This window comes from Callithrix jacchus, chromosome 6, assembly GCF_049354715.1.
Source record: "Callithrix jacchus isolate 240 chromosome 6, calJac240_pri, whole genome shotgun sequence".
Taxonomy (NCBI): Eukaryota; Metazoa; Chordata; class Mammalia; order Primates; family Cebidae; genus Callithrix; species Callithrix jacchus.
This window is the reverse complement of record NC_133507.1, coordinates 59,714,594-59,734,879: the sequence shown is the minus strand read 5'-3', so window position 1 is coordinate 59,734,879 and position 20,286 is coordinate 59,714,594. Positions and strand designations below refer to the sequence as shown.

Genomic DNA, 20,286 nt, shown 5'->3' with positions numbered 1-20,286 from the left:
AGTCTTTGTGAGCATACTCTGGCTGGGGAGGCTGCCTGATTTACAAATCATTTTTCGTTCAAGTAAACTATTACATTTAAAAAGAAAAAACCTTTACAGTATCAATAATGGTTTCATGGGAAATTATCTTTAAACTTACATTCTTGCTAAGGAACCCCTCAGATCATATTGTTTGGTGTGGGGTTTTCCTGCAGTTCTCAGAACTGCTTTTTTTTAAAGCTACATCTCTCTGCATTTAACATGTCCTATGTTCCTTTTTTTTTGGTATTAATTTCTTTATGATTGTGGGGAGAAAAATTAGAAGTTATTATTCTGTGTTTAATACTTAGAACACAAAAGGTTATATCTCTCCCACAACCTGCCAACTCTCAAATCCTACTTTTCTGAGGTAATCAAGGTTAAAAGCTTTTGACATTTGCTTCATGCTCATGCTAATTTTTTTAGTGGCCCTTATACATTACAACAGTTCTAGCTTCACAGCAAAATTGAATGGAAGGTACAGAGATTTTTCATATATCCCCTGCCTCCACACAAGCATAGTGCCTTCACCTTTACAAACATCCCCCACCAGAGTGGTACATGGTACATTTCTTTCTTTTTTTTTTTTTTGAGATGGAGTTTTGCTCTTGTTACCCAGGCTGGAGTGCAATGGCGCTATCTTGGCTCACCACAACCTCTGCCTCCTGGGTTCAGGCAATTCTCCTGCCTCAGCCTCCTGAGTAGCTGGGATTACAGGCACGCCCCCACCAGACCCAGCTAATTTTTTGTATTTTTAGTAGAGACGGGGTTTCACCATGTTGATCTGGATGGTCTCGGTCTCTTGACCTCGTGATCCACCTGCCTTGGCCTCCCAAAGTGCTGGGATTATAGGTGTGAGCCACCGCGCCCAGCCCAGAGTGGTACATTTCTAATGATTTTATTTCCTTCCGTTACCCCCACTAAATATAGGATACATTTTTGTGGAGAAGTTTTGTGTCATCAATAATTTATTCTTTCTCCTCTTTAATATGTAGGATCTAATTTGTTTGTTTTTTTTTTTTTTTAGCTCTAATTGTTCTTTGACAAATATATATAAATCTTAGTAAACATGTTTCTTGATTTCTTCAAGGTAGAATTGTTAGAAGGAGCTATGCTGGCTCCAGGAGTATGCACATTAAAAAAAAAACCTGATAATTGTCAGTTTATATCTACCTGCATATCTAGTTCTCTGTGTTCAAGTCAATACTGGGTATTCTTTGTTTTTTTCCCTAATCTTAGTCAGTTTGTTAGGTGAAAAATGCTGTCTCATTGCTTTAAATTGTATTTCTTTGATTAATAATGAAATGAGGTTGGGTTTTTTTCAGTTTACAGTACATTTTTTATACTTTTTTTTTCTTTTTTGAGACAGAGTTTCACTCGTCTCCCAGGCTGGAATGCAGAGTGCGGTGGTGTGATCTTGGCTCACTGCAACCTCCACCTCCCAGGTTCACATGATTCTCCTGCCTCAGCCTCCCAAGTGGCTGGGATTACAGGTGTACACCACCATCCTTGGCTAATTTTTGTATTTTTAGGGGAAACAGGGTTTCACCATGTTGGCCAGGCTGGTTTCGAACTCCTGACCTTAAGTGATCCACCTGCTTTGGCCTCCCAAAGTGCTGGGATTACAGGCGTGAGTCACTGCTTCTGGCCTGTTTTTAATAATTAAAAAAAAAATCATTAGCTGGGCATGGTGGCATGTGCCTGTCGTCCTAGCTACTTGGAAGGATGAGGCGGAAGGATCATTTGAGCCTGGGAATTTCAGGCTGCACTGAGCTCTGATTGTACCACTGCACTACAGCTTGGGCAAAAAAGACCCTATCTCTGAAAAATTAAGTGTCTTTTTTTTTTTTTTTTTTTTTAAGACAGAGACAGAGTATTGCTCTGCGCTCAGGCTAGAGTGCAGTGGCAGTGATCTCGGCTCACTACAACCTCCACCTCCCGCGTTCAAGCTAGTCATGCCTCAGCCACATGCATAGTTGGGATTACAGGTGTGCACCACTATGTGCGGCTGAGTTCTGTATTTTTACTAGAGACAGGGTTTCACCACATTGGCCAGTCTGTTCTCAAACTCCTGGCCTCAAGAAATTGACCCAGCTCAGCCTCCCAAAGTGCTGGGAATACATTCGAGAGCCACTGTGCCAGGCCAATAAAATATCCTTTACCTATTTTCTATTTGAGTGTTCGCTTTTTACCCTCCTTTTCTGTTTGTAAGAATTCTTGACAAATTTGTTTGTCTTTTACTTTTTCTGTTACTTCTGGCATTCCAAATAGTCGTACCTGGATTTTTCCTTTGCTTGTGCATTGAGAGTGCTTCTGTGCTTATATTCAATAAACATTTACTTTAACTTTTTTTTTTAGGAAGCATCTCACTTGGTTGCCCAGGCTCTGGAGTACAGTGGTGCAATTATGCCTCACTGGAGCTTCAACCTGCCAGTCTCAAGTGATCCTCCCATTTCAGCTTTCTGAGCTGGGACTACAGGCATGTACCACCATGCCTGGTCTTTTTTTTTTTGTAGATCTGGGGTCTCACCATGTTGCTTGGGCTGGTCTTGAACTAGGCTCAAGTGATCTGCCCACCTCAGCCTCCTAAAGTGCTGAGATTAGGCATGAACCACCACCCTGGCCCTTATTTTTATTTTTTTGAGACAGAGTCACACTGTTGCCCAGGCTGGAGTGCAGTGGCACGATCTTGGCTCACTGCAACTTCCACCTCCTGGGTTCAAGTGACTCTCCTGCCTTAGCCTCCCAAGTAGCTGGGACTACAAGCGTGCACCACCACGCCCAGCTAATTTTTGTAATTTTAGTAGAGACAGGGTTTCACCATGTTGACCAGGATGGTCTCCATCTCTTGACCTCTTGATTCAGCTATAGGTGTGAGCCACCGTGCCTGGCCCCTGGCCCTTATTTTTAATTTTTAACAATTAGAAGGCAGTGGCTCACAATTGCAACCCCAGCACTTTGGGAGGCTGAGGCTTATGGATCACTTCAGATCAGTTCAAGGCCAACACGGTGAAGCCTTGTTTCTAGTAAAAATACAAAAATTAGCTGGGTGTAGTGACGCATGCCTGTAATCCCAGCTACTTGGGAGGCTGAGACAGGAGAACTGCTTGAACCTGGGAGGCAGAGGTTGCAGCGAGCCAAGATTTTGCCACTGCAGTCCAACCTGAGTGACAGAGTGAGACTACGTCTCAAAAAAAAAAAAGTGATTAACCAGTTTAATCCAGTTCTTTTAACCATCTAGTCTTTCCACAGTAATTTGCAAGAGGCTTTTCATATAATCTTTAAATACATTCTTCTTTGTTTTAAGGCTTTCTAGTCTATTAACACATCTGTTATGCTGTTTAAGTAATTGCCATTTTAGTTTTATCTTGTTAATTTGTATTGTAAACATTTTATATCGTATTTTAATTTGTATTATACACATTTTATATCATATATTTGGGGAAGATGTTTATTGCCTTTTGTAACTTGTGACATGTATTTTTAAAGAACAGAACTTAGTACTGGAAAGTAATAAGAAATGTCAGGATCGGAGTCCATATTATACAGTGTTCTGAAATACATTGTATTATCTCACAGTATTATTTTGGAGACTTCAATTTGCCACGGGACAAGTTTTTAAAGGAACAGATAAAGCTGGATGAAGGCTGGGTACCTTTGGAGATAATGATAAAATTCAACAGGTAACAAGCTTTTAAAAATAATCTTTCAGTTTTCTGTTTACAGTGAGTACTACTGCTGAGTCTTACATTTTTATATGTACACTTCAGGTTGAACCGTCTAACAACAGACTTTAATGTAATTGTGGAAGCATTGAGCAAATCCAAGGCAGAACTCATGGAGATTAGTGAAGATAAAACTAAAATCAGAAGGTCTCCAAGCAAACCGCTACCTGAAGTGACTGATGAGTATAAAAATGATGTAAAAAACAGATCTGTTTATATTGTAAGTGGGCCTTTAATGCATTTAAATATCTTACATTTATTTAGAAAGTAGAGCAGAGTAGGGAAGAGTAAGGGATCAGGAATCACAGCCTCATTAATTACTGTGTATTCTTTTGTAATATTCTTAACCTAAGTTTTTTTGTTTTGTTTTGTTCTTGAGACAGAGTCTCGTCTAGTTGCTCATGTTGGAGTGCAGTGGTGTGATCATGGCTCACTGCAGCGATCTTAAGTGATCTTCTCACCTCAGCCTCCTGAGTAGCTGGGACTATAGGCATATGTGGCTGTACTAAAAATTTGGCCATACCTGGCTAAAATTTTTTTGTAGAGACAGGGGTCTCCCTGTATTGCCCAGGCTGGTGTCGAACTCCCGGGCTCAAGTGATCCACTCACCTTGACCTCCCAAAGTGCTGGAATTATAGGTGTGAGCCACCATGCTTGGTCCTAAGTTTTATCTTCATAAACGTGAATATTTTCTACCTTGTAGAACTGTTGTGAGAATTAAATGAAAACAACAACAACAACAACAACAACAAAAACCTCATACCATTGGATGAAATCTTTGGCATATTCTAAGCACTTACAGCATATTAGCTGTTCTTATCTATCAGCTGCTAAACTTGATTGCAGTTTTCTTTAGCATATTTTTTAATAGTTTATTATGGAAAATTTCAGATACATATATAAATAGGTTGAATAATGTACCATCACCCAGCTTTAGTACTTCTTAGCAGAACACGTAAATCATCTTGTTTTATTTCTGCCTCAACTGAATTATTCTGAAGCAAATACCAGATGAGTCACTTTTATTGCACTGGAGAATAGTGGCTCCTAAACAAGGCTTTTAAGTGATTACTAAAGAGAGAAATAGAGATAGGTATATCCTGGCTTCATTTGAAGACAAAATGAATCAAATTCTCTCCAGTTGTTTATCTGAAAAGTCATTATTTCTTATTTGTACATTTCTTCCCACTCTTCACAGAAAGGCTTCCCAACTGATGCAACTCTTGATGACATAAAAGAATGGTTAGAAGATAAAGGTCAAGTACTAAATATTCAGATGAGAAGAACACTGCATAAAGCATTTAAGGTATGATGATACAGACGTTTTCTAGTTCTAAAATATATGGGACATAACTTAATATTTTCCTTCCGTTTTATAGGGATCAATTTTTATTGTGTTTGATAGCATTGAATCTGCTAAGAAGTTTGTAGAGACCCCTGGCCAGAAGTACAAAGACACAGACCTGCTAATACTTTTCAAGTAAGTCTTTTTGCTGATGTTTCTCCTGGCCTTTTAGTTATATGGAATTGACACATTAGGGTAAGGAGCATGGAAGTAGCATCCCCTCTAAGGCTAAAGATTTTTAGTATCTTTAGATGTCCTTTGACAAATGCTTGATATTTTCTCAGTGAGAACTATAGTCTTTTGAGACTAAAAGAAAAGAGTTCATTAGTATCTTTTCACTGTTAGCAATTTTTTTTTTTTTTTTTGAGATGGAGTTTCACTCTTACTGCCCAGGCTGGAGTGCAATGGTGCAATCTTGGCTCACTGCAACCTCTGCCTCCTGAGTTCAAGTGATTCTCCTGCCTCAGCCTCCTGAGTAGCTGGGATTACAGGTGGCTGCCCCACACCCAGATAATCTTTGTACTTTTAGTAGAGCTGGGTTTCACCATGTTGGCCTCGAACTCCTGACCTCAGGCGATCTACCTACCTTTGCCTCTCAAAGTGTTGGGATTACAGGTTTGAGCCACTGTACCCAGCCACTGTTAGCCATTATAAAGGAGGTTATATTTTAGTACTGATTTTGCATCTAAAACTTTTAGTCAGTCTGGGTATTAAAATTTGGGCTTTTGTGTGTTTGGAAAATATATCAGTGCAGTTTTCTTCTTAATTTTTCATAGCCTATATATATATATATTTCAACAGTAGAAAGGATTATTGGAGATTTGGATCACATTCTTTGTGTGTATGTGTGTGTGTTTGTCTAAGTGTCTGAAAATGGGGATGAACCAGAGCATTTTCATGATAAAATTAGTTGTAGGACCATAGTTGCTTACTTTAGAAGCCTGTGTATAGTCTTTTAAATGGTATATACAAAACCTGATTGACTTCAGAGATGCACTGTGATGGATCCTAGTATCGGTGTTAAATCCTCAAACATTATTTAACATTGTTTTCATCATTGCTGTTATTCTTGGGTCTTAGGGATTTTAGAATTTTCTCCTTTTGTGAAATTAACACTGAAATATTATTTGCATGACTTCTGATGCACTTCCCCCCCCCATACATGAATGATAAATCAACATGACATTGCTAATGGGCAGGGGGTTTCTTTTTGGGGTCATGAAAATGTTCCGAAATTAGTAGTGATGGTTGTACAACTCTGAATATACTAAAAGACATTCGAGGTACACTTTAAGAGAGTGAATTTTGTGGCACATGGATTTCTTTTCCTTAGTAAGGCTGTTATTTAAAAAAATACCAGTAACTTCCTTGGCGTATTTTGAATTTTTAGTTGGTGATTATGTTGATAGTAAATGTGTACAACATTCATTGCTGTGCCATGTCTTAAGTTACTCAAAATATTCTGCAGTCTTAACTTTGTTCTCATGAACTTTAGCCTTTGTACTGTGTGTTCTTTAGGGATGATTACTTTGCCAAAAAAAATGAAGAAAGAAAACAAAATAAAGTGGAAGCAAAATTAAGGGCTAAACAGTAAGTACATTGAACTAATAGTGACATAATTTGAATTCCTTAAAGCTTTGACAAAAGTATAGTTGGTGAGCTCTGAAATAATGGCAATAGGCCTTTCTCTTTGCTAGTGAAACATTGAGATCTTAAACTGCCTTGACAATCTGGGGGTGAAATTGCATTTCCATCTAGCATTGCATGATCAAAAAACTTAAGGACTTCTGGCTTTGGTTAAATAGTTTAGTGATCATGAGTGGTTAACTTTATTAGGACTTTGTTTTCTTAAATAGTAAGTGGAAATATGTTAAAATTACCGTATTTTTATTTGTAGAGAGCAAGAAGCAAAACAAAAGTTAGAAGAAGATGCTGAAATGGTAAGTACATATATTACTGGTAGCTAGTACATCTGTAATTCAAAGTTAAATGAATAGGTTTTAAATCTGAGGACTTTAAAAAAAAAATGGTAAGCAAAGCTATCTATAGTTGTCATCGCACTAAGTAATATATCAGGTACTATATTGAAGGAAAAGAGAACACTAACGATAAGAAATGTGTTTTAAAATAAGGAAAAGGCTGGGCACAGTGGCTAACGCCTGTAATCCCAGCACTTTGGAAGGCCAAGGTGGGCAGATCATTTGAGGTGAGGGGTTTGAGACCAGCCTGGCCAATATGGTGATACCCCGTCTCTACTAAAAACACAAAAATTAGCCAGGCGTGGTGGTGCATGCCTGTATTCCCAGCTACTCAGCAGGCTGAGTGAGTCACAAAGAGTTGCTTGAACCTGGGAGGCAGAGGTTGCAGTGAGCCAAGATCACACTATTGCACTACAGCCTGGGTGACAGAGTGAGACCCTGTCTAAAAATAAAAAATAAAATACAGGAAATTGTATTTTGAAATATTCAGGAAAAAGTTCATTTATGCCTAGAACTTATTTTTATGAGAAAATGTTGTATAACTTCTAGAGATTCTAATCATAGTTTAATACTAATGTGACTTTTAATTTTGACTTTATAAGATGCTGTTGTGTATTTCCATTTAGAAAATTAAAAATAAAAATTTTTATTTGGGGAAAATAATGACTATAAAAAAATTTTAGAAGTATGATAATACTCCCTAGAATTATTTTCCAAGGTAGTTTAATAATCAGACTTATGTAGTTTATAACTAATTAAATACCAGTTGTATAAGAGATCAAATAAGTTAAAATTGAAAGCCATTGTACAATAAACGATGACAAAGGAAAACACCCAACTTTGTGAAACTACTTTAAAATAGCATTTTGGTTTCTAGTCTTTTTCTTATATAGGTATAATGTGGTGTGAGTCATATCTGGTCTGTTGTTGCTTTTAAGAAACTTTTTGATCGCTTTGTATATTTTTACAGAAATCTCTAGAAGAAAAGATTGGATGCTTGTTGAAATTTTCAGGTGATTTAGATGATCAGACCTGTAGAGAAGATTTACACATCCTTTTCTCAAATCATGGTGAAATAAAATGGGTAGACTTCGTCAGAGGCGCAAAAGAGGTTTGGAAACATTCCTATGCTTTCTAGCAATCAGTTTGAAAATCTGTAGAAACTTATCTTATACAAGACAAAATTAATAGAAAGTAATTTTAAAATTGTGTTTATTAGTTTCTACTTGATCATTTGTTGTTAACTGTCACTAGATGTGAAGTCTGATACTTTCTGGATTATACTAGTTTTTACTTGATCATTTACTTTGTTGTTATTGTTACTATATGTGATATCTGATAGTTTCTGAATCATATGAATGACTGTTCATATTGGTGATTGCAGTTTTACTTCTGTAGCATAACTTTTCTAATGTTCAGTAAAATTTAAACTGGTAAAGGCATGGCAGGTTTGCAGGGTAGAAAAAATTACTTTGAACAAAGAAATTGTGGGACTAAAAACTAAGGGTGTGGCTTTCATTTTCTATCTCTGATATAGGGGATAATTCTATTTAAAGAAAAAGCCAAGGAAGCCTTGAGTAAAGCCAAAGATGCAAATAATGGTAACCTACAATTAAGGAACAAAGAAGTGACTTGGGAAATACTAGAAGGAGAGGTGGAAAAAGAAGCACTGAAAAAAATAATAGAAGACCAACAAGAATCCCTAAACAAATGGAAGTCAAAAGGTCATTTATTCTGATTTTTCTTTAATAGTCTGGTTGTTTAACCCATTTACTTGAGGAAAAACTTTAATCAGTGTTCAAAAACACTGACAAGAGACTTTAAAAAAAAAAAATTTACGAAGTGCTCAATTGTGTCTGTACAGGTCGCAGATTTAAAGGAAAAGGAAAGGGTAATAAAGCTGCCCAGCCTGGGTCTGGTAAAGGAAAAGTACAGTTTCAGGGCAAGAAAACGAAATTTGCTAGTGATGATGAACATGATGAAAATGGTACAACTGGTAAGTTTTTTCTAAGTTCTTTGGTAGTTTCATGAGAAAATGTGTACTACTTCCATAAATAAATGATTTGTCAGACAGAATAGGGATTTGGCTTTTCAACTCCTGGATAAGTGCCATTCGTGGATTATTATTATTTACCTCAGTCATGCTGTTGTATAAGTCAGGGACAGGATATTTGGAAGATGAATCTGGAGGTCAGATGGTCTGTACTGAGAAAAACCTTTTCTCATTGGTGCAAGGAAGTTGTTATGCCTTTTTCAACAGTATCATTATTAGTGATTGTGCTCAGTATTAAAATAGAGCAGTACTTATGTTGAATTTAACAAAAATTGTTATTTTATAGGACCTATGAAAAGAGCAAGAGAAGAAACAGACAAAGAAGAACCTGCATCCAAACAACAGAAAACAGAAAATGGTGCTGGAGACCAGTAGTTTAGTAAACCAATTTTTTATTCATTTTAAATAGGTTTTAAACTGCTTTTGTTTGTGGGGGCTTTTAAAAGGAAAACCGAATTAGGTCCACTTCAATATCCACCTGTGAGAAAGAAAAAGTTTTTTTGTTGTTTAACTTGTCTTTTTTTCTTAACCAAATGAGAATTTTTTTGAATGTATAGTTCTGTTTGTGTTATTTCAGATGAATTAAATATCAGAAGAAAGGTTCTTCCACTAAATTGCCTTTGTAATATGAGAATGTATTAGTACAAACTAATAAAATATATACTGTATAAAAAGAGTAAAAACATAGTTTTTTGTTTTGTTTTCTTTTTGTACCCAGAGCATTTAAAACAGAACTAGAATACTAGCTATTGACTATGGGCCCTTCCCACAGGCTATTTATTGTGTCTCCTAGGCTGGCTTTCTGTATTTACACAGGAAAATTGAAAACACTAGAAATAATTACTTGTTACAAAGCTTTTCTTTTTTTTCCTTTTGAGATTGAGTCTTGCTGTGTCTACCAGGCTGGAGTGCAGTGGCACAATCTCAGCTTACTGCAACCTCCACCTCTTGGGTTCAAGTGATTCTCCTGCCTCAGCCTCCCAAGTAGCTGGGATTACAGGTTTGAGCCCACAAAGCTTTTCAATACCGAATGTAAACCAGCCAAAATCAAGAGACTTACTGATTTCTTTTTGTGAAACTTGTATGATGCCGGCAGGTCATATCGAAGCTCTGTAAAACAAAAGCCACCTAAAGATAAAATTATATTTTCAAACATTTACCACCCTTGACTAAACAACAAATTAAGAAAAACATTAAGTACTGGTAAACTGAACATTTTAGAACTTTTAACATATCCAAGTAGTGACTTGTTATATTCCCAGCATTGGCCATGGAAGCTTGACATTTCTGCCATTATGGCTGTTTATACTGTAATTTGAGGTTATAAATGAAGAGTTTAGAAGGATAAAAGGTGGACAAAAAGTATATCCTATGAAAATATTGGTACCTTTCTATTTTTAATTTCCTAATAGTCTGTATAATTAACTTCATCTCATAATAACCGTGCTTATTTCAAAAGTTTAGAGTTTAATAATGGTAATAAATAGCTAATTATTTTCCTCCTAAGCTCTAAAATGAAAACCAATTTTTCATATTTCTTCCTTCTAAAGAATAATGTAGGCTGTGTGTAGTGGCTCATGCCTGTAATCCCAGCACTTTGAGAGGCCAAGGTGGGTGGATCACGAGGTCAGGAGTTCCAAGACCAACCTGGCCTAGATGGTGAAACCCCATCTCTACTAAAAATACAAAAAAATTAGCCAAGCATGGTGGCGGGTGCCTGTAATTCAGCTGCTCAGAAGGCTGAGGCAGAGAAATGCTTGAAACCGGGAGGAAGAGCTTGCAGTGAGCCAAGACTGCACCACTGCACTCCAGCCTGGGTGACAGAGCAAGACTCTGTCTCAAAAAGAAAATAGATTCTCCAAACTCTTTACTATCAATCTATTTTAGAGGGATGACAATGAATCTACCCCTGTCTGTCACAGCTTTCAAGTTTTAATGTGCAATCAAATCACCTGGGGATCTTGTTGAAATGCAGATTCTAATATAGTAGGTCTGGGTGGAGCCAGAAATTCATTTCTAACAAGGAAATCCCAGGGATTTTAATGCTGATGGTGTGAGGACCACATTTAATTTAGATTATAATTAGCTTCTAGTTACATGATTTTCCTATTTTGATGTTTGTGACTATTACCCAATTTAGTAATAGGAGGAGCAAGGCTCTGGCATGGTCTATTGGGACTGTTCTAAGTTGTTCCATACTGCATATACTACCAAAAACTGGCCGGGTGCAGTGGCTCATGCCTGAAATCCAGCACTTTGGGAGGCCAAGGCAGGAGGATAACCTGAGGTCGAGTTCAAGACCAGCCTGGCCAACGTCGTGAAACTTCATCTCTACTAAAAGAAGTTAGCTGGGCATGGTGGCATGCGCCTGTATTCCCAGCTACTCAGGAGGTTGAGGCAGGAGAATTGCTTGAACCCAGGAGGCAGGGGTTGCAGTGAGCCAAGATCACGCCACTGCGCTCCAGCCTGGGCGACAGAGGGATACTCTGTCTCAAAAACAAAAACAAAAAACCTAAAACTCTGTAAGTAATGCAACACTGAAAATAACAGGAAGATGAACAAATTACTATGAACAGTATTAAATTAGTTGTACATTTAACACTACAGTGTCAATTCATTGTTAGTTTATTGTGAAAAATCATGTTCCCTTATTGTACTCTTATTTCAGGCTTAGATTATAATTAGCTTCTAGTTATATCCTTTCCTGTTTTGATGTTTGTGACTATTACCCAATTTAGTAATAAAAATGTATCAAATGTAATTTACTCATAGTGTTGATGTTTAGTAGAAAACGATAAATGTTATTTGATACCAGGGCAATTAGAAAATGGAATTAGAGGCCGGGTGTGGTGGCTCACACCTGTAATCCCATCACTTTGGGAGGCCAACAGTGGAGGACCACCTGAGGTCAGGAGTTCGAGACCAGCCCTGCCAACATTGTAAACCCTGTCTCTACTGAAAATACAAAATTTGTGCTGGACATGGTGCGTACCTGTAGTCCCAGCTACTCGGGAGATTGAGGCAGGAGCATTGCTTGAACCCGGGAGGCAGAGGTTGCAGTGAGCTGAGATTATGCCACTGCACACTAGCCAGGGCAACAGAGCAAGACTGTCTCAAAAAAAAAAAAAAAAAAAAATTAGAAAAATATCCAGGTGGCATTTTCCATGAATTAATTTCAAACCAAGATCTGACCAACTCCAAGCTCATGTTTTTAATCACTGTGCTGCTATAGTGTTCTGCCTGAGTCTGGAGTGACCAAATACCTGAATGCTATTATAAATTTTCAGTAAATTGCATAAATTAAGATAGTCTCAGGCTAAGTGATCACTCTGCTTTTACTCCATTTGCAATCTATTACCAATCATGCACATTTTGCCACACTGTGAAGTATACTTTATAGTATATTTCCTCAGCACCTGCATGAAAGTTTTGGTTGAGTGAAAGCATGTTGGCCCTTTTGGATACTAGCATTGAGATTTGTCTTACCTGCAATAATATCTATCTTGATTTTCCATTCTGCAGCTTTCTTTTGAATATGCTAAACATAAATAATAAAGTAATTATGAACTGATTTTTAAATGATTTTTTTTTAAATTGCTTTTTGCTAATACTTGAGATTGGGTTTTTAAGCTTAAAATTTCATTAGAATCTAGATCCTTATAAACATTTCAATTGAATGGATTGTATTCTGAAAATAAGAAATCAAGCCATTTCAGTATATTTAACAATCAGAACCAAATCACACAATAAATCCAATTGATAGAAAGCTATGCACCATATAATGCCATCTGGGGTTATCTAGGGACTGCATATATTTTGGTAGTCCCATAAAATTATAAAGGGATCTGAAAAATTCCTGTCTAGTGATGTAGCTATCTTGACATCATAGTACAACACACATCTTTTTGGTGTTTATATATCTTTAGATTAAAAAATACGATGGTGTTACAATTGCTTGTAGTATTCAACACAGCAACATGTTGACAGGTTTGTAGCCTAGGAACAATAGATTAGAACCATAGAGACTCAGTGGTCTGCTCTGTTTGTACAATGATGAAATCACCTCATGATGCATTTCTCAATGTATTAGTCAGAACATATCCCTGTTGTTAAGGGATGCATGACTATTTCAGAAATCAAGAGATGTGTAATGTTCTCATGGTTTCTATAGCAATAATTTCTTTAATATATACAGCTAGTTATCCTAGAAACCATTTAGCAGAGATCTATGTACATGGGCAATTCAGTTCATGCAATTTTACTGCATGAACTGAATATGAGTTGTATAAAATTCATGTTATGCCAAGCTGTGCAGAAAAGAGTTCACAGCAGGCCTGACTGCTTATCTTTAGAAAGGCCTGCTTATAAGTTTGGCCCTTGACTGGAGATTGGGAACTTAGATTTTGGGAGGGTTCCCACTGCCTACTTCCTTAATAATAGGTCTCACTGTGCCTAACCCTGTTGTTGCTGAACACCTGTTTTCCTACTGGGCGTCTAGAGTTTGGGTATGTGTCAGAAAGGGAACTGCTATTCAATCAGTCCCCAATAAAAGTCCTGGGCGCTGAGTCTCTGATGAGTTTCCCTGGTTGGCAGTATTGCATATGTGTTGTCAATAATTCATGCTGGGGAAATTAAGTGTGTTCTGTGTTATTCCACTGGGTGAAGACTTGGGAAGCTTGCCCCTGTTTTCTCCTATTCTCTGCCCAATGTACCTTTCTTTTTGCTGATTTTGCTCTATATCCTTTCACTGTGATACATCATGGTCATGAATAAGACTATATGCTGAGTCCTATGAGATTTCCTAGTGAATCATCAAACCTGAGGGTGTTCTTGGGAACACACGTTTGGATACCAATATTTACTGGTGTTTGCTTTCATATATAGTGAGTGAGGATTTATTCACTAGCTATGTTGTGTCCTGTTGCTTGCCTACTTAACCACTGCTCATTGTTAGCAGTATGTTTTTTTTAGCTGTTTTATTTTATGCTTTTTAAAGGGTTATCAGATTACCATGTAACTAGAATGTATTTTTTTCCGACTGGGTTTTTTGTATTTATATTAATTAAGTATTTTTTTTCCTACAAAATCACTAAAATCTTTGAATACATTTATGATTTAAATAATAACTAACATGCAATTACACATGTCAGACACTGATCTAAGTGCTTTGTAAATATTAACTCATGTAATCCTCACAATTCTTATGAACTATTGGGCACTCTTAGTCCCTTACACTTAGAGTACAGGTGAGAAGAGTATAAATGACAAAACTGAAGCTCAATTACCTTGACCAAGGTAACAGCTAGGAAGCAGTAAAGCTTGGATCTGAACCCAGGGAGTCTGGTCTGGCTTCAGAATCTCTGTTCCTAACCACCATGTTATTCCCACATTAAAAAAATGTACTGCCCCTCCTCTCAGTTTCCTGGAATACAACTTATACACCCCTCCATGTGTTATATGCTGCAAAAATAAGAATAGATGATTTCTGAACTCAGATCTGTTTAGCTCCAGGCTCAGTGTTCTGAAAACCTGGCCTTACTGCCTCCCTTAAGTACATCAGGCCACACAAGGACAATGGGACAAAAAGCATCAACTAAGACTTACAGAGAAACCAAAACATACTGTAATCCTAGTTATAACACACTTCCCTACTCCTGAGTTATACTGTCTCGTGACAACAGTTCCTGTCTGAAAGAACCTTTGAGAAAAAGCAGTCTTATAGCCTGGAAAAAGACCAATCGTGGATGCTAGCTGGTTAAATGGAAAATTTAGTTCCTAAGTTTCAGATGTCAAAAAGGTCAGGAGAAATAGATACTATGGTATCTAGTATTCACAGCAAATCCTAAAAACACTGTCATGAATTTAAAAATAAATGCCACTGAATATCAGATGATTTGAACTTACTTCTCTAGTTGAGGATTTGTGTAAAGAATATACTGCTGTTCTTGCCATTTCCAGAGCAGTCTTTAGAAAAGTCATATCTGTCCCTGTGAAGAGTAGGAAAAAAGCTCCTCTTTACCTCTTATCAAAATAGAAGATTAAGTTAGCAGGATTTAGCAACATTTTCTTCCAAACTTCAAAATAGCCACCTTGAAATCTTTTAGCAATAAGTATACAAATAAACTATCAAAACATTTTAAGATTGGTAGAATAAAACCAGAATTATACTGTCTTGGTTAAATAAGGCTAAAGTAAAAATTATAATATTCCAACATTAATGACTTTAAAAAAGGGGAGAGGAAACATGTATAGTAGTATTCAGAATCATCTTGGTGGGGGCCAGGTACTTTTTGAACTATGCATATCTTTTCCTACCCTTGCTGACTTCCTAAGCTCCTTGCCCATGGTACACACAAAATTAGCAGCCACAGTGAGTCACTGTTACTGATGGGGACATGCAGAAATCCTTGGGTCTGTTAAGACATTAAAAAATAGGTTCTAAAAGTATAAAATTCTTCGTATGTTTCATATTCATTCAAAAGTGTTACGCAAATTATTCTTGAAAACGAATGGGAGACATACATTAAATGAAATGACTCGGTTTACTTAATAGAAATTTGTAAAAACAAAAGTTGAAAAACTCAATTTCTTAGCTATGCATTAAACAAATTGAAATTTAAATTATAAGAACTATACAGGTAAGAGATTTGTTTACTTAATGAAGAGTAGTAAAATGACTTACCCTTAGTTTAATGAAGAGTGATAAAATCACCTAGCCCAAACAATCAGTGATAAAAATGGTTTTTATTTTTTCTAGACACGGTTTTGCTGTTACCAAGGCTGGAGTGCAGTGGCACATTCATAGCTCATGGCAGCCTTGAATATGTGAGCTCCAGGGATCCTTCCACCTCAGCCTCCTGAACAGCTAGGACTATAGGCTCACCATCACACTTAGCTAATTAAAAAAAATTCTTCTTGTTGTTGAGGCAGGGTCTAACTGTGTTGCCCAGGCTGGCTTTCAACTCCTGGCCTCAAAGGATCCTCCTGTATCAGCCTCCCAAAGCACTGGGATTACACACCTTAGCCACTGTGCCTGGCCTTAAAAATAGTTTTAAAAATGTGTCTATAAATATAGCAGTATACCTGATTCTTCTTACAAACCTTTATTATTTTTGGTTCCAAAGGGAGGATTCATAATTACTGTATCAAATGACTTGGACATTCTGTTAGATAATAAGCACACATCACATTGAATCATGTCAATATTTGTTAACTCAAACTCTTCCACATTCCTGTTAAATATTTCCAATGCGTCTTCATCTATGTCAAATCCAACACACAACCTATAAATACAAAACACATAAGACTTATAGCTCCCAAGTAAAAACAAAAACAAAATTAGCTTTTTTTTAAAAAAAACCCATATATCTTTTTAATCCAATTAGCAAAATAAGAATTTTTTTTTTTTTTTTCCAGATAGGATCTTGCTGTGTCACCCAGATGAGTGTAGGGGTGCCATCCTGATGCACTGCAGCCGCAACCTCTTGGGCTCAAGCAGTCCTCCCACCTCAGCCTCCCAAGTAGCTAGGACCACAGGTACATGACACCACACCCAGCTAATTTTTGTATTTTTGGTAGACATGGGGTTTCACCATGTTGCGCAGGCTGGTCTCAAGCTCCTGGGCTCAAGTAATCTGCCCACCTTGGTCTCCCAAAGTGCTGGGATTACAGGCATGAGCCACTGTGCCCGGTCAAGTGCTGCTTTCAATAACATAATTTCCCAACCTGAAAGAGGTTGGAAACTCAGGTTTGTATAAAAGAAACTACTGCTTTTACAATTTTAATTTATTTTTTGTAGTTTGTTTAGATCTTCTGCCCATTCAAAATCTATTCAGTATCAGATTTTTGCTCCCTATATCTCATTCTGTGGAGCCTCATAAATATAATTCAGTTAATCACATTGCTGCTCCTTATTAAAACCACCCAATACCCAAATAGTATATATTGCATTACGTACCCTGCTCCTAACATTGCACTTCCGATGCTAAGTACTCCACAGCCACATCCTAGATCGGCAATGACTTTATTTTCAATGTCATCATAAGTGTTATGGATTGTATACAGCATACATGCTAAAAAAATAAAAATTAGAGAATAAGCAAGCTGATGACTAAAACCAAATTGTGCAAATGACTCTTTCTAAAATAATTTCTTGTCTTGCATTACTTAGTCCTTTCCCAAATGGCATTCCAGATTATTTTTTTAAAAAGATAAGGTGTAATAATTTGGTATGTAGTAAAGAGGCACCACAAAGAAGGTTGATACCCATCCATGGTTCTCAAAAAATAGTCTCTGTTAGCAATGCCAAGAATGACAAAACTGTGACCAGTCTCTGATGTAAAATGAGGAAAAAGTCAAAATGTTTAATTTTTCCTCAGCTTGTTCAAAACATTGCCATACACTCATATCAGTTCTTTCTTTGATGCTGAAATATTTTTATGAAAGAATGGTAAGAGTAAATAGGTTTTAAAAAAAATCCTTCCTCGTCAACATAAATTTGGCAACTCTGTATCAGTTTCCAAAATTATTTGAAATTTTACTTATCTGTGAAATCTCTAAGACTAGGAACCACTATCAAACCAGCATTAGCATCACAAAGACACAGAACCTTTTTTTTTCCTTTTGTTTTTTAAAACACAGACAGCGTTTCACTATACTGCCCAGGCTGGTCTGGAACTCCAGGACTCAAGCAATCCTCCTACCTCAGCCTCCCAAAGTGTTGGGATTACAGACATGAGCCACTGTGCTCAGCCACAGAAATGTTTTAACAAGTTTGTCACCAGAACACAAGCACCATAAGCTTCACAATATAGCCTTTAGACACATATATTCATGATCTACAGACATGTATATTCATAATCTACAAATGAGACCTGATAATAGAACTACTGGGTATTAGATATACTGAAGGTTAAACATGAATAACATTACCACTGACATCTCCCTGAAGATATCTGAATCCAGTAAAGGCTGTTGGCCATTGATACCTGAGGATCCAGAGGGGTTTTTTTGTTTTGTTTTTTTCAGAGATAGGGTCTATCTCTATCACCCAGACTGGAGTGCAGTGGCAGGATCAGCACTCACTGCAGCCTGAAGCTCCAGGGCTCAGGCAATTCTCCTGACTTAGTAACAGCAGCTGGGACTATAGGCGAATACTACCACACCCAACTAATTTATTATTTTTTTTAAGAGCTGGGTCTCACTGTGTTGCCCAGGCTGATCTTGACCTCCTGGCCTCAAGTCATCCTCTTGCCTCAGCCTCCCAAATTGCTGGGCTCATAGGGGTGAGTCACCATACTTGGTCAGATTGTTACTATTTTTTAAATTGGATTCCACTAAAAAAACTACAGTCAGAAAACTAGCAAGTCATTATTTCAGAAAACTGGTCTTAACCTAGACACAGTAATTTTGTGCAAATTTTTGGTTGGAATCATGACAGTATCTTGAAGTTTAAATGTAAATACACATATATTCTCCTTGACTTTCATTGGCAGCTTAGAAACAAATATTTTGGAACTGGAAAAAACTCCTCCTTGCAAGTGCTCTCAGAAAATTAATTTTCCTAAGGGGCCAGGCTCAGTGGCTCATGCCTATAATCCCAGCACTTTGAGAGGCTAAGGTGGGAGGATCACTTCAGCCCAGGAGTTTGAGACCAGCTTGGGCAACATAGCAAGACCCTGTGTCTACAAAAAATAATAAAAAAAAATATTAGCCAGGCATGATGGTGTGTGCCTATAGTCCCAGCTGCTCAGGGGGCTTAGGTGGGAAGATCACTTGAGTCCTGGAGGTCAAGGCTGCCATAGCCTTGATCATGCCACTGCACTCCAGCCTGGGTGACAGAGTGAAACCCCTATCTCAAAAACTAATAAAAATATTTTTTTCTAAGGCTTCCCAATAACTTCGGTAACACAGATCCATGTTTTCCTGCATTCTCTCTTGTACTCCCAGTTATCAGTGTCTGGCATGAAATGACAATGCTAATGCTCAGAAAAATCTCTTAAAATTAATATGCACACCCACTTTTATACAGCACAAATTCTGACTCTGTTAAACTATCCTTCCATTATCAACTCTGGTATTCATTTCTAGGGCACAGTATAGCACAAGAATCCTAGTTGCAGTAGGAAATTGATCTTTACTTAGCAAATATTTACTGAGCTCCTAAATAGTACCAGCAACTCTTCCAGGCACTGGGAATTCAAGTATGAACGAGACCAACAAATACCTTGCACTCAAAAGAGTTTATAACGTGAGAAGAGGGGGAAAAAAAAACACATTTAAAAGGTGTCTGGCAGTGTTAAGGGACCTGCGGAAAACTAGACAGTAAAACGATAAAGTGTGTGTGCGTCTGTGGAGGGCGTGCCTTGAGGTGCAGTGTCAAGAAAGAACTCTAACACGATAGGTGATCTTAGGGCTGAATTTCTCTAGACATTCTCTGTATCCAAATAACTTCTAATTTTTATCAGAGTAGACTGGACTAACGCCGAAGGCAGGGCGTGGTGAACCAGCCGCCCTACCTGCAATGTGCGGCCTGGTGGGATACTGTTCTAGAAGCAGCTTGGGCTTTTCGAATTCATCCACTTGTTGCAGGCGACTCTCTAGTTCCTTAAGCCTTAATTTCTTCATTTTGTTTTAAAGTCTGGGCTCGCAGGTTTCGAAGGCACAGGACCTGCGGAGAAATCTATTGAACTGGGATGTTTCCTCCCTACCCCCAACATTCTCCCCTCTTTCAGCACCGCTGGCCAGACCCAAAGATGCGCTCTAAGGAGACGCCGCGATGCTGGGCACAGGACGAGCCGCGGACCCACCTCCTGGGTAACCCATGCAGTCCCAGGAGACTGCGGAAGCGCCTGGCTGAAGCCCCAGAATACCTCGCGCCAGGGACCTCTGGAAGCGACCCGCGCTTCGGCCGGGGCCGGAAGCGCCAGCTCGTACCCGCGCACGCGTTCGCCGCCCAGCGGCCTGGCGCCGAGCGGCAACGTCTGTCCTGCGCCGGGGTTCAGCTGGCCACCTGGGGGCCTCATCGCCCCATCGGCGCCACCTGCAAAGCCTTTGCTACTCGCAGATCCACGGCCAGCCCTCGCCATCTGTCGAGTGATCACTAATTACCCCCTAGTTTGCCCTGAGTACCTGCGGGCCCTCAAAGGATGGGGAAAGGTAGAGAGT

The 20,286-nt window shown here is 38.2% G+C and overlaps 2 protein-coding genes across 13 annotated transcripts in view; one reads left to right on the top strand and one right to left on the bottom strand.

Annotated features, from left to right (window-relative positions):
• Positions 1-9,803, top strand: part of SSB (small RNA binding exonuclease protection factor La) — a 33,864-nt gene extending 24,061 nt beyond the window's left edge. For both annotated transcript variants that reach the window (XM_035304582.3, XM_002749282.7), the window contains exons 3-12: positions 3,598-3,701; positions 3,789-3,963; positions 4,942-5,049; positions 5,123-5,223; positions 6,607-6,678; positions 6,986-7,028; positions 8,038-8,178; positions 8,605-8,791; positions 8,932-9,063; positions 9,407-9,803. In XM_035304582.3, coding sequence (XP_035160473.1) covers positions 3,598-3,701; positions 3,789-3,963; positions 4,942-5,049; positions 5,123-5,223; positions 6,607-6,678; positions 6,986-7,028; positions 8,038-8,178; positions 8,605-8,791; positions 8,932-9,063; positions 9,407-9,495 — 1,152 coding nt within the window. In that variant the 3' untranslated portion in view covers positions 9,496-9,803. The remainder of the gene's footprint in view (positions 1-3,597; positions 3,702-3,788; positions 3,964-4,941; positions 5,050-5,122; positions 5,224-6,606; positions 6,679-6,985; positions 7,029-8,037; positions 8,179-8,604; positions 8,792-8,931; positions 9,064-9,406) is intronic.
• On the bottom strand, positions 9,496-20,051 carry METTL5 (methyltransferase 5, N6-adenosine). Of its 11 annotated transcripts, none has more exons than XM_078327427.1 (9): positions 19,992-20,051; positions 19,638-19,789; positions 17,078-17,192; positions 16,222-16,403; positions 15,025-15,107; positions 12,607-12,658; positions 12,113-12,232; positions 10,181-10,248; positions 9,496-9,598 (listed from the first exon to the last, which is right to left on the bottom strand). In XM_078327427.1, the coding sequence occupies exons 2-9, from the start codon at positions 19,744-19,746 to the stop codon at positions 9,560-9,562; spliced, it is 768 nt and encodes a 255-aa protein (XP_078183553.1). In that variant the 5' UTR covers positions 19,747-19,789; positions 19,992-20,051; the 3' UTR covers positions 9,496-9,559. The 11 variants fall into 11 exon arrangements, 10 of the variants coding, with proteins under 10 accessions (XP_078183553.1, XP_078183552.1, XP_078183554.1 ...); XM_078327426.1 differs by lacking the exon at positions 19,992-20,051 and adding an exon at positions 19,929-19,960; XM_078327428.1 differs by lacking the exon at positions 19,992-20,051 and adding an exon at positions 19,929-19,960 and having other exon boundaries at positions 10,181-10,230.
• Between the last annotated feature and the right edge of the window lie 235 nt (positions 20,052-20,286).